A 14,600-nucleotide genomic window follows, 5' to 3' on the forward strand; every position below is an offset into this window, starting at 1 on the left:
ACTGAAGAACTCATAAAATAGAACCTTTCCAAATAATAAAAATCACCAATAGATCATCAACTTTCAGGTTTCATACAGAATTTTTGCACCAAAGTATATATTTTTCCATATTATAAAACCTGTCGTTATCTGTAGCTTTTTAACAATTTAACTCTATTACCTTAAAATATTCAAATAAAACAATACTCCCACCTAGTGGATAAAGAAAAACGTCTGGCTTATTTCAGGTGTGAACAGTACCACCATAAAAAAAGAACAAAAACTACAATGAATTTAAAATAAGTTTATTCTGTTAACATCCTGAAAATACTCCCCTGAAAAAAAAGTAACCTACAAAACAGTGCACGCGGCTCCCCTAAAGGAACGGATGGGTAATGCACTCTACAAAACAATCTTTGGAGTCATGTGTAAATGTTACTCTGAATCTCATTTGTTGTCATCAATTTCTTCAGTATCTCTGTGCTCTGGGGAATATTCTGGAAGGAGAGAAAAAAGGCGTTCATGTAGTGAGGTTGAGCATTCAGTCAGGAGCAAGGCACACTCTCGAGGCAGAAGCAGGGAAGGGCACCAAACGTGACAGGTCCTGCCCCTCACCTCCTCGCTCGGCAGACGGGACATCGAGCGTGTCCCCCCGCCCCCCGCCCAAAGCTCTGCCGGGACCTCAGGCCTCCCGGGAGCCTAAAGCCCTCAGACGGACAGGACACTCTGCTTGGCCCACCTCTCCCACCTGAGCTCACGCCCGTCTGCACCCCAGTACCACGCTCCCCACCGTTCTCCTCACACGCACCCTGAACTTGCCCACTTCATGCCCATGCCGCATCCCTCTGCACGCTCCTCCCCCAGGACTCACCCATCCATCCAGTCCAGCTGGAGGGCCGCCCTCCCCCTGGGGCCTCTCCTCGGGCCAGCCTCGCCCCCACCCCCCGCCCTGGCTGGCACCTGGCACAGTGACCGCCTGCGCCACCTCCAGGCTGTGGACCGCCCAGCACCGTGGGGTCCACGCGGCAGGCGTGCAAGAGAATTCCATGTTGTTGACCAAATATCACTTTGAGGACAGAAGCGATGACCTAAGCCAGGATGACTGTATCTGGTCACTAAGAAAACAGCACCCTTCAAAGAGCCACTTCAAAAAAGTTAATTAAACTTCCTCTCCAAAGAATATTTTTAGACACTGGAAGCTGACTTACAGCCCACATGGCAGATGATCTGCAAGTCTGAGAATGAGTGCAGATGCTCCTGGAGCGCCTGTGCCCGGAGCACCGACTGCACCACGGGCAGAACCCGCCCGGCCCTCCTGCTCAAGCCTCCAGCTCCTCTCTACCGTGCTCACCGCGGGGCTAACTGGCCGCACGGCAATTCTGCTACAAAAGACGAAACAACAGCCGACAGTCTGGGTCTCTCTGTTGACACAGGACTCTCTAAGTCACTTAAGTCTCGGCCCTCATGATGGTGTGCAGGGTGACGAGCAGACCGGGCATCTTAAAACAGGGGATCGTGACAACCATGCACATCAACTTGACAGAAAATCCGGTGACAAAACTTAGGGGACGTGTGAAATAGGAGAGGATAAAGCCAGACCGTGTACTACACTAGAAAACGGTAACACACCAGTTCACAAATCCTTCAGTGATTTGAAGGTGCAGAGCAGAGTCCACATTTCCCATCCTACTTAGAATGTCCACCAGTGGACATGTGACAACAGGCCAAGAACAAACAGTGCAGAAGAAGTTTCACAAGGCAATAAGGAGGCTCAGGTCACACATGCATCCCAGGCTTGGAAACTGATACCTCTCTTAATGAAGGAAGAAATTTTGGTGAAAAAGAAAAGGTGCAATGCTGAAAGAAGAGACAAATCAACAAGCCTATATATATATATATGTATGTGTGTGTTTGTGTGTGTGCGTGTGTGCACACATATATGTATATGTATATATACATACACACACGTATGCTCACATATATGTACAACTTGGAAGACAAGAGCTTAGGTACAACCCACAGAATCTGTTATTTGCACAGTAGTGCCATAAATTTACATACATTTTAAATGTATTCAAATATTTTGTATTTTGCAATAAAATCTTTCCAAATCTGTTATTCATTTCTCATGTTTCACTATGTCCTTTTTAATGTCCCTCTTTTATTTTTCGTTATTTTATCTTCTGTGGCAAACTGCCTTTCAGACAATTAGTTATGTGATGAAAATTTCTGCAGTGAACATGCTTGCGGCCACGATGTCTGTGGCAAAGATGCTCCAGTGAAAGTGCCCAGAAGAGACACAACGGCCATGGCCCCTGCTCTCAACGAAGTGGGAAGAGCCAATCGGTTAACTACAGATGCAAGCAGCACTATTAGTTACTATATCCTCGGAAGGTGACGCTAAATACAAAATAACTCAATTTGTCTGAAAGATTATCCATGACTCTAGCTCTTCTGAAAGATATACTTGAATTATACTAAGTTACAGTTTCACTCTTACTAATTCAACAAATGGTTGAGGGCCTTCCACACATCATATTCAGGATGATCTGGGGACACCAAAAGGGAAAACGTTCCCACGGAGTTGACAATCTAACTAATTTATGAGAGCTATGAAATGAGATGACGCCAACAGAACTTACAAGAAAAGCTGCCCTAATACTAATGGCCATTCTAGAATAAAACAAGGCTTCCAACTTGGAACAATGTTGTTATAATCTCTTCCCTTTAAGGAAGAAGTTCTTAAACCAGGAGTCCACGGACTTTCAGCTAATCTCTTAGGGAGAGGACTGGAGTTCCTAAACTACCTGCAATTACTGGCAAAACTTTTCTATACATGTTCCCATATGTATTTTTCTGGGAAAGGAGCCCACAGATATATCCAGACTGAGAACAGGGAACAGATTTATCTCATCTAGTCCCACGCAAAATTAAGTGAATAAACATGACGATAATGTGATCCATACTGTGCTCAAAAATGCCTTCTCAAATATTACACCTTCCAAATTAATTAGTTACAGAAACTTCTTCAACACTGAAAACATCTTTCCACACAAACATCTGGGATTTAAAGCACTGATCTATCCTGACAAAACATGAACAAAATATTCTCCAAGTTACAGAAGTATATCTAGAAGAATATGTGACAATCAAATTCAAACTGCCAGACCAGCAGTTTTCTCTTTATGTGGAGAAAAAAGGATCTCTACGTGCTGCTTAGGTTTCACACTGATACCATACATTTATGTTTGTTACTAAGTTCATTACAGTAACTCAGCTATTAAGTCAATGAGATAAAACCTTACCTTAACCAAACTTTTCAAGCTTCTGGAAGAAAGTACAGGCTTAAAAGCTTCAACTGTGATTAGGTCTAATTTCATCACATCAGTATAACATAAGTACAGAATTGCAGAGATTTTCCATACTTGACAATAACTCAGAACTATGAATATACAAGAAAAAAAAATCACTTAAGTTTTCTGTTATATGATTTTAAAATTAAATACCTCTAACTCATAAAGGCTGCTTTTAAAAATAGTCATCTCTGTTGCCTCTTTTAATCAAAGCATTTACTGACATTTTGAACCAATTATAATGCACATTTTCTTTCAAAGCCAATTTATTTTCCTAAGTTATCTCTTGCTTTTACAGATATGTTTATTTAGCATTTTCTGAACATACTACTGAGACACATCTGGGTCAGCTAAGACACAAGATTAAAATTTTGCTGACTACACTAAAGTAAATAATAAATATACAATGCATAATGTAAAATATTTAGCCATTTATTCTAGTAAACTTAACATTTAAAGTTAAAACCCTTTTATTTATTAACAAATAACACTGAATTATATATTATAACATATTAGCCACTAAAAAGTGACAATCATAGTCTGATATGATGTTAGGGTATAATTAGTAACAGGAATAAAAAATAAACTATTGAAGCAACTACCAAAATTCAATATCTGAAGCTTCTATTCTGACAATTACAACATACTTTACCAACTTCTCATACACCAACAATTTACATCTAACACTGGCTTGCATGATGAGTTATCAAAGACCAAAAAGAAATGGCAACTCTGAAGCTAACAGTTAAGAACTCTGAGCTGCTCTCATACAACTGTGTGTCTGGAAAGTTTCAACACTCAAACCAAACAGAATATACCAGCAACTAGAGCAACTACTGAGGACAAACAGCAATACAATGGTATCAATCATCATTAACAAATTACCTCAAAAAGATCCCTACTAGTCCAACTAATAACTATGAATAAAGCAATAACAAGATAAAATGTGAATGCTATGCACTGTAATACCACCTGCCGCAGGAAGGTCATGTACGATATTTGGTTGTTCTAGCAGTGAACAGCAAGGAGGCTCTCTGAAATTCTGTGTTTTTAGGGCTTTCAGGAAAGGAGTATGAAGACTGCTGGTAGATTCTGAAGTTTTATAGTCAGTAACATGTCGACATGTAAGAATAGTTACTTGCACATTCTTCCTTGGACAAGAGCCAAAAACCTAGCACAAAATTGATTTCAAATTAAAAAATATATATATAATTTTGTGACAGAATAGAAACATCCCTCTAGTTGTTTATCTACACCATTCATATATATATATACACACATATATACACACACACACACCTTGCAGGGGTGGAACTGTCCATGGAAAAACAAAACCCATGCTTTGCCTGCGCCCTCACCTGGGTCTGATCTTAATTCTGTCACTTTCTAGTTGGGTAACCTTCTCCAAGTTACTTTCCTCACCCGTGAACTAAGGACTACTTACCTGAGGGAGGTGTGATCTGGATTAAATGAAGTCAGGAACAAAGGAGGCAGAGCAGCTGTTATAACACCCAGGGATGCCATGGCAGGTAAGGCAGTCACTCAACTATGAGCCCCTGTTCATTTACGCCCTCTCTCGCCCGCCACAGATGCCTGCAAATTATTCTTTTCGGTTTGTTCCAGTTCGTTCTGTTTCTAAGATCACTACTTGCAATCAGCGTGGAGAACAGTGTTACACTGAATAGAAGTGAATGGGAGTGACACCCATTCTTTACTGGATAAAGTGACGTGATCAAGATCTCTTCTAACACAGGTATCTCTAAGAACGCTCCACTTAGACTAGTGTTGTATCAGCAACAGGAAGTGATCCTTTCACTAATATAATAGGTTCAAGAACACTGTATTAAGGATGTTTCTAAGAACATCACTTGCAAGTTGCACTCATAACAGTGTTTTTATCAGTGCAATTGATTCTTAAATTCACTTTTAAATTTATTTCAATTGTAGACTACGTTTCAATCGCTCAAGACCTCAATGTCCACCTAAGTTGGTATTTCATGGATTTCCAGGGACCCTTCCAGCTTTTAAAATCTTTGGTGATGTAAGGAAAAAAAAAAAACAGCTATCTTTTAAGGAAAAAAAGAGTAGACGTTAGGTCATTGCACCTTGTTTGAAAATATTTCATGAAGAGAACAGAATGGCTGTTTCAAATAGCAAGGGAACTGAAGATTTTATACTATGTGCCGTAAGTGTTTATAAGGCCACTGTAGTTACAGTGTAGCTTTATAAATAGACACAAAACTTGACACCACATGCATCTGTCAGCAGGTATGTCCCATTTAAGGGCTATAACATTACTCACAAGGCCTGACTTATCATCCTCGCTAAAATACTTACCATCTGAAGCCAGAATACTTGACAACTGTTGGACTGTGTGTGATTACCAGGATTATGCGGCTGACATGAACCAAACAGCAGAGGGACCCAAAGAGTATCCCCGGGGGAAAAAATACTGATTAAAAAATTCTGTTTTGGAAATGCATAATTCTACATTTCTTCAAGTCTGAGAGAGAAAAGCTGTTCCATGGAACAAAAATAATAAAACTCCCCACATAAATTAACAATACAAATTAATATGGCAGTTTCCTACCCTTCTGAGATCTGTTGAAAGCTATGGACCCTCTCTCTAGAAAATACACATAGGTACACAGCATAAAATCACATATACAACCATAAGATTCACAGATCTTATTAGAAAATTCCTCATTTAATAAAATGCATTGAATAACTTTTAATAAATGTTTCTAAGTATGCCAATCTGGTTTAAAGCAGGTGTACACCAAATTTTTTATTTCTAATGAACTTAACTGTAATACCTGCATAAAAATATACCTAAGATTTAAGTTGCAATGTTGAAAAGACATATATAAAAGGGCGATTTCATTTAAAAATAACCTGCAACTACCAACTGGACTTCCCTGGTGGCACAGTGGTTAAGAATCCGCCTGCCAATGCAGGAGGCATGGGTTCCAGCCCTGGTCCGGGAAGATCCCACCTGCCGCGGAGCAACTAAGCCTGTGCGCCACAACTACTGAGGCTGTGCTCTAGAGCCCGTGGGCCACAACTACTGAGCCTGCGTGTTGCAACTACTGAGCCTGCGCTCTAGAGCCCACGAGCCACAACTACTGAAGCCCGCGTGCCACAACTACTGAGCCTGCGCTCTAGAGCCCGCGAGCCATAACTACCGAAGCCCGCGCACCTAGAGCCCGTGCTCCGCAACAGGAGGAGCCACTGCAGTGAGAAGCCCGCGCACCCCAACAAAGAGTAGCCCCCGCTCGCCGCAACTAGAGAAAGTGCGCACAACAACGAAGACCCAACGCAGCCAAAAATAAGTAAATAAATAATTAAAATAATAACCTGCAACTACCAAAATTAATGATTATTCTCTAAAATTTCTAGCTGAGTTAAGTTCTTCACTGAAAAATTTGTTTTAGTGGACACATACCATGTGCTCAATTTTCCCACAAGATGAAGCCTCAATTGATCCATTCTAATGCTACGAAAAATGGATGAAACCCTGGTGTGAGTGTCAGCTGAGCGCCAACCCCAGGAATCCAGTTTCCCACCTCCCGCCCCTGCACTTCCGGCAGCGTCGTCAGCACGGCCCGTTTTCACCGTGGCTGCAACCCTGCTCTGTTTCATGGGGGTAACTTGTTCCAACTATGTCTTATGTCTCTATGACCACCGATCTTTAGCACATCGCTGATCACGTTTGCCAAATGAGTTCTTTTATTCTTTATATTCTATAACAAACTCCTACTATATTTCTAAGGGAAAGAGCAAATACTTATCCCGCTTCAACATCTGACTACATAGGTTTAAGTGTAAAGATACTGAACCTTGATAAAGTAGCAACCCCAGAATCTCTCTTACCTTTTCCAGCCACTGATACTGCTGATCTTCAGCAACGTAGCAACTACATTGACAGAGCACAACCTGAAAATCAAATCCCGAGTTTTCTGTCAGGTCAAATAAATGTTACACACACCCCACACTGTCATCATATACATATCATGTGAATCCCAACATAACCTCTGGATAACACTTGTTTTGCTTAATCTGCTACTGCCTTACTTATTTTTCTTTAAAGTTTAAAAGTTAAGAATCAAGCCACTACTGGCAATTAGCATCAGAGAAAAGTGCACATTGACAGAGCAACCGTGAGGGCTGGCACAGGAGATTCTGAAGATACTGTCAGTAAGTACTCCCGGAGTCCTCTTTATAAAACAGAGAGGACAGCAGGCCTGCTGCCCTTCCGGGGGTGGGGGGTGCCACACACCGTGAAGAGCAAACTCAAAAAGCGTTACAAAAACATTAAGTGCTATCAGCACAGCAGCCCAGCAGCATCTCAGCCCAGCGGTACCCCAGGACACTGCTGATGCCTGGAAGGCGGTATTATCCTAGAAACCATGTCCAGACCATGTGCTTGAAGTGAAAACATGCAATGCACAGTGCTGTAAAAGGATGACATTCCTGAGTATTAATGCTTGTGGAATGATAGCATCCGTAAAAGTCAACTTTGTCTTCTACTGAAATATTGCCAGAAACACTAACACTTAATGACACAAGTGGGAAAAAATGAAACACAAGGACTTCCCCGGTGATCCGGGGGTTAAGACTCCGCACTTCCACTTAGGGGGCACGGGTTCGATCCCTGGTTGGGCGGAACTAAGATCTCGCATGCAGTGTGGTGTGGCCAAAAAAAAAAAAGAAGAAGCACAAGAGAGAAAAAGGGGGCCCAGGGATAGGGGGAAGAAAAAGACTAGATATGTAATTAGCTACACACAAAGATTCTGGATAGTCAAGACACACCTAACCAATCAATGGTGTAACTAAATGCAGTACCAGAAATTTCTACTGCTTGACCTCCATGATGTATTCTAGAGTGAAAACTTTCCACTAAGGACCAGATAAAGAACATGCTTTGGGACCTCCCTGGCGGTCCAGTGGTTAAGACTTCGCCTTCCAATGCAGAGAGTATAGGTTCGATGCCGGGTCAGGGAGCTAAGATCCCACATGCCTCGGGACCAAAAAACCAAAACATAAACCAGAAGCAATATTGTAACAAATTCAATAAAGACTTTAAAAATGGTCCACATCAAAAACTCTTAAAAAAAAAAAAAAAAGCTTAATTTCCTTATTATTTCCTATAAATACTGGATGTTTACAAAAATCCTTATGTAAACTTTAATAACTTTGGATAACATATTACAAAAACAAACTGTAAGTATTACAAAATCAAATTTTATAGTTTTCAAGGCTAACATTATAGTATTATGGAATTACTGACTTCTTGCCTTGTTTGAATCCCTGCCCCTGGCCTCTGTTCAAGCGCTCAGCAGCTGTGGAACGGCACTCTGTCAGACAAGCAGGTGGCGAGACAGACATCATCTGCTTGGCCACCTCACCTGCCTGACTTGTCTCCCAAACCGCCAGGACACTGCTTTCTCTCAATGAACCCAAGGATAGGATTAGGACAAACGGCTCCAATGAAATCACTAGGCATCAGCTACAGAGTTATCTTTCATAACTTAAAAAATCAGGATGAATTAGGAATTCCCTGGCGGTCCAGTGGTTAAGACTCTGCACTTCCACTGCAGGGTGCATGGGTTTGATCCCTGGGTCAGGGAACTAAGATTCCGAAAGCCGAGGGGAGCGGCCAAAAGAAAAAAAAAAAAAAATCAGGATGAATTAGGTGAGGATGACAGCTTGAGGTCAACAGAACTGTATTTAGAATGCACGAAGCATCCATTTGCTCAGTGTTAACTCAGTCCCTAGGCTGTGCTCAGCGTTGGCTGAACACCGGGCGGGTATACAGCGACAAAGCAGAACTCCCTGCTTCCACACCGAGTACGCATTTTCCCATGTTTACATTTGCCAGCTTAAATCATTCTTTGAATGAGGGCAAAATTTAAATATCTAATGTTTCTGGTTTGTTTCTAAAAAAGTTATTTCAGAATTTCCTCAGAAGTTTACCAACACACCACATTAACATTTATATAAACAAAAAAGTAACAACACTGTTGACCAAATATGCTTCAATAAAAAAAGTTTTTTTAATTAAAAAATTTTTTTAATTTGTTTTTAATTTTAAAAAATAAAAATAAAATAAAAAAACAAGAACCAGACCAAAAAGTGGTTACTACCACTGCCTACAGGCAGAATTCCTCAGCCCAAAAGGAGATATAAAGGAACATGGAATTCAAAGGAACACTACATAAATGATGCCTAAGGAACCCCACTTAAACATACAAGTCAGGCCCCACATACCAAGGGATTCGATTTTAGGTGATAAAACACACAAAAAGCCTCTGTGGGGGACAGGTGTGTAGTGTCCACTGTCCTACACCATTCATTCCAGAGTTTAGCACAACCAACTTCTTCCCAGACTCCTGAATTCATGATGAATGACGACAAAAATGCTGTGAAAAACAATTCGCATAAGTTAGTGTTTGCTTCTGCAAGTTGCATTTTCTATTCAATAAAAAAGATATTCAAGTTACTTGAGAATCTTAGAGCTGAAAGTGCCATTGAGACCATCAACCTTATGCACACCACCATCTTGCAGAAAAACACACTGAGGCCTCAAGAAGCTAAAGGCCACACCCTGAGTACAGGTGGTACTGGAGCCAGGAATCGAGAAGACAGGTTTGCTCACAGACTTCACCAGACTCACACTGTAACACACTTGTGGAAAATTTCAGGCCAGGAGAACTTCATGTGAATGAGTCAGCAGTTGTTTACCATGTACTGCTCTACAAGCACTAGGGGTACCTTACAGGGCAAGGAATCTTCACTGGGGTTCCCCAAGGCTCTCCTCCAAGCCTGGGAACCCCCTAAAACGATACAGGTTTGTGTACTTGTGTGTGTGCGCGTTGTTCTAGCTGCACTCTGCACCGTTCTGGCTTTAACCTGTCAAATGAATTCATGTATGTGAAGATCTCAGAAACCAAGTACTGAAAAATGTAGCAATTATTATTGTCATTTTTAGAGTGCTCCATATGTTTTTAAAGAAGTTGGTTAATTCAAAAACATACAAGGACCACTGTGACAAGGGGGCCGTGTTGCACATGCCACCGCTGCCCTCCCAGTCTGGCCATGACAGGCCCAGAAGCCTAAGAAAACCTGTATACTAGAAACAGTGTTTCCTTGACTCCGTAAGTTCCCGAAGCCAAGAATATTTCCTCTAAATCTCATTTTTCAAGCTTATCAAAAAGACAGTGCCACATGAGCAGGGATAGAATTCACTCAGATACAAAGTTACTCTGCTACAACTTTTTCTAAAAAAGTAACAGACATTTGAAATCTTTTATGGTGGAAATAAATAACTTCAGCTTTTGCTCTTTCAACAAAATGTGTAGTCTAGGGCTTCCCTGGTGGCGCAGTGGTTGAGAGTCTGCCTGCCAATGCAGGGGACACGGGTTTGAGCCCTGGTCTGGGAAGATCCCACATGCCACGGAGCGACTGGGCCCGTGAGCCACAACTACTGAGCCTGCGCGTCTGGAGCCTGTGCTCCACAACAAGAGAGGCCGCGATACTGAGAGGCCTGCGCACAGCGATGAAGAGTGGCCCCCGCTTGCCACGACTGGAGAAGGCCCTCGCACAGAGACGAAGACCCAACACAGCCATAAATAAATAAAATTTTGAAGAAAAAAAAAATGTGTAGTCCAATGCACTTCCACTTACCTACTGCATTATTTCCTATAGCAATTATAAACTTGGAGCAAGGATATTTTTCTAGCAGAGAAACTTCCAAAGTTGTTTTTGTTTGTCTTCGAAGGAGCCGCACCTCCCTAACACAAGAAACGAAAGACGAAACGAAAGCAATTGAAATGTAATCAGTACTATACTATGACAAAAAGGCTACTGTAAGTCGGATTTTGTATTAAGTAAAATGCAAACTTTAATTTTATAAAGAACATAATTATAATCCTAAGGAAACAATGGATTCAGGCGACGATAACTAACTGGTAAAACCCTTTGCTGCAAAGCTCCTGGAGAACCGTACAAGAGGGATCAGGATGTCCCGCGGACCCACTCATCAATCCATCTTAGCAACCCTAAAAGTGGGGCAGCTGGGCACAGTGCGCGGTAAGAAACCGCAAATACCACCTCCGAGGCATCCGTGCCAGCAAAACACTGACCAAGCCTCTCAGAAGGAGCTCCCTTTACAGGAAATGCAGGTGACGGACACACATCTGCATACATGACACCAAGAGGAAGCAATCAGGCAAATCCAGAGCACGGGACATCCTGCAGGACAATCAGTCTCTCAGCCAGGGGCACTGGCTCCAAACGAAAGGAAGCTCAAAAGAGGAAACATCTAAATGTAAGGTGCGGGCCTGGCCAGGATTCTGATTTCCAGAAGCCCACTGTAAAATGTCACGTCTGAGACAACTGCATAAATCTGACCATGGACTGGCTATTACACAGTATGCAAAAAGTATTATTGTTACCGGGGATGACAGCATACGTAAGACAATGCCTATATCGTTGAGACGCATTCGGAAAACTGTAGCGGTGAAAGGCCACGGTGACTGGGACCCACCTAGGGGGTGGAGGGAGATAAAATAAATGTGGCAAAATCTTCATAACTGTTGAACTTACGTGACTGGATGGGCTTAAAGTGTCATTTTACTATTTTCTCCAGTGTCTGTGTGTTTGGAAATAATCCATTTTTTCAAAAGACATATCCATCTGCTACTGACACGTAATGATAACTGAGGTGTCCGGCGGAGAAGAAAGTTCTAAAAGACCTGTCTTATGTCCATGAACCAAAAACACGACAAACCTGGGGCGGGAAGACAGCCCTGCAGCGCTGGAAGACCTAACAAGGCCGCAGGAAACCACCTGCATCAAAGCTAAAGGAAGCCTTTAAAGACGCGAGGATCCGACGGCTCCACGGAGCCTGCAGCAGGCCCCGCGAGCCGCCTCCACCCGGCACCCCCGGAGCTGTCTGGACCCCCTGTGCCCCCCGAGGGCCGGTGCCGAGCGCGGAGCAGCCGCGACCCCTGGGCCTGCGCGTCTGCTCCTGCGCCCGCCGGGCCGGGTCTGCGACGGCGCGCCCAAGACCTCACCTCTTCCGCGCCAGTTGCTGCCGGACCTCCCCGTCTTCGGGTGTCTCCCTCCTCCCCTCCTCTTCCTCCTCCTCCTCGTCCTCCGTCCCGGCTCGGCACGGCGCCCTCACCACCTCCCCGAAGAACGTTGCCGCCATAGCCGCCCTCACACCCTCCCGGCCGAACTGCGGCTCCACAGCACGACGCCTGCGCCCCGCGCAAGCGCCCCTGAGCACCGCCACACACCGCCCCCTCCCCGGGCACCACCCCCGCGCATGCGCTCCGGTCCTCGCGGCGGCGCAAACCCGGAGCGTTTTTTCTTCAGCCGCCAGAGCTCAGCGGGGCCACCGAGAGATCGGATGACTGCGGGCTAGAGAGGCGAGAAACAAGAGGCGAGCCGGGGGGCGGGGCCTCCTGTCCGGCAGGTAACGGGCAGAGGAGGGGCTCGGCCGCCCGAGCCCCAGTTTGTAGCGCTCCGGGAAGAGGCCAGGCTGGTTACCTTTCCTTCGTTAAATCCGTTTCCGTTTTCTTCTCCGTCAGGAGTGACTGGGTGAGCTTTGGCTTATTAAGCACCCGGCTTCAAACCGCGACCGCCCCAGGTAGGTGCCGGCCCGGCGCGTCCTAGTGACAGTGGACAGAGGGCGGATGGAAGGGCAGGAAGAAATACAGTGCTTCGCGGTGTTGTAAAAATGAGCCTTTACTCTGGCAATAGGAAGTCACATTTCAAAAGCTGATGCTTGTCAAGCTGATCTAAAAGACTTCATGAGAATGCAAAAATAGTTGCTTCTTTTTTAAAACTTGGCCATTTCTAATACAAAGTTTGTTTTCGTTTTAAATAGCCTTTCATTAATAAGCAAAGTATGTAATTTTTGAATTGGTTCTCTTTTTTCAAATTTAATCGAGACAGAGTTAACGGAGCACTAATCCAAGCAGGAGAGAAAAGGGACACTATACCATAGTTTAAATGAAAATACCCAGTATTGCAACGGAAAAAAAAAAAAAAGTCCATTCACCTAGATTTAGTTGTGCTGAAACTAGAGGGCATTGCTTACATTCTGGAACCCTATCAATAAATAGTAACAAAGTTAAGTGCTAATTTGGGGTCGGGGGAGCCTCTTGAGATTAAAAAAAAAATCTCAGAAATCTGTTGCTAGAAACATCTTGTTTAAAGAAGTGGAACAAGCCTTTCCATAAAATCAGTATTTAGCAATTTTACACATTACTGCAAAATAATATACTGAGTTTTGAAGAAATTTGAACATTTAAGTATAAACAATAAGACCAAATTGCTATCCAGTTAGAGCTTAGGAAACTTTGGGTATAGCTAGCAAGCTAGAATATACAAGGTTACCAGTGTAATATTTTAAAACTGCATTAACACTCCTGGGTTACTTGGTTTTACAGAATGACTGAATTGCAGAATAAAAGTTTGGGCATCACTTAGTCCTTTTGTTGAATAAAATAGCTTCATTTTTACCAGTAAGATCCTCAGTTTGATTTCAGTTACATTATGAAAAAAATCACTTGTGGAAAGCTGATTAAAATTATAAATAGGGTAATGATAGTACATTTAGCCGTGATTAAAATTCTGCATACATTTCAGAGAGAGAGAGTTTTACAAGAATGTTAAATTTTAAACAAATGCTTATTTCATGCAGTTACAATAAATTTAGGCCAAACACTTAAAAAATGGCACGTATATATTCAAATTAAATACTCAACCAGAAAAGGGATTCCACTATGAAAGAAGGCTGATGATACAATCTCAAGTACTGACAGAAATTGACCCCACCACAGTAAGTTGTAATTTCAAAATGAAATCTTCATGACACTGAAACTGTCAAAAAACTTTGCATAAAATAGTCTCAAACTGAGATTTTAACATTTTCATTTTATGGCATTTGTTGAGGACATAGCATACCCAATAAGAAGTTTCTATGAAATTAAGTGTAAATATGGGACTGAAAATGGGTTTAAACATTTCATTAAAGATCAAAAATCAAACCTCATGCACCTAAAAATATTAGCAGTTTATTAGGAATTCTTCCCTTCCTCACCTGTACTAGTAACAAGTTACTGGTATCAGTATTTCAGATGAAAATATACTATAAACAGAGCAAAGAACACAGACTCCGTAGGTTAGAAATACTCTGGCTTATGCTAAGAAAAAGAAAATAACAAAAAGTCTTTTTTTAAGCAGACATGCAACCAC

General features: G+C 42.5%; 1 protein-coding gene across 2 annotated transcripts; it reads right to left on the reverse strand.

Moving 5' to 3' along the window:
* Nucleotides 1–268: 268 nt before the first annotated feature.
* On the reverse strand, nt 269–12,595 carry PSMG1 (proteasome assembly chaperone 1). Of its 2 annotated transcripts, XM_028166916.2 has the most exons (8): nt 12,410–12,595; nt 11,019–11,125; nt 9,603–9,754; nt 7,206–7,268; nt 5,670–5,729; nt 4,305–4,503; nt 3,285–3,421; nt 269–476 (listed from the first exon to the last, which is right to left on the reverse strand). In XM_028166916.2, exons 1-8 carry the CDS (start codon nt 12,544–12,546, stop codon nt 402–404), a joined length of 930 nt encoding a protein of 309 aa, XP_028022717.2. In that variant the 5' UTR covers nt 12,547–12,595; the 3' UTR covers nt 269–401. The 2 variants fall into 2 exon arrangements, with proteins under 2 accessions (XP_028022717.2, XP_028022716.2); XM_028166915.2 differs by lacking the exon at nt 5,670–5,729 and having other exon boundaries at nt 12,410–12,593.
* Nucleotides 12,596–14,600: the final 2,005 nt, after the last annotated feature.

This window comes from Balaenoptera acutorostrata, chromosome 4, assembly GCF_949987535.1.
Source record: "Balaenoptera acutorostrata chromosome 4, mBalAcu1.1, whole genome shotgun sequence".
In the NCBI taxonomy this organism is placed as follows: Eukaryota; Metazoa; Chordata; class Mammalia; order Artiodactyla; family Balaenopteridae; genus Balaenoptera; species Balaenoptera acutorostrata.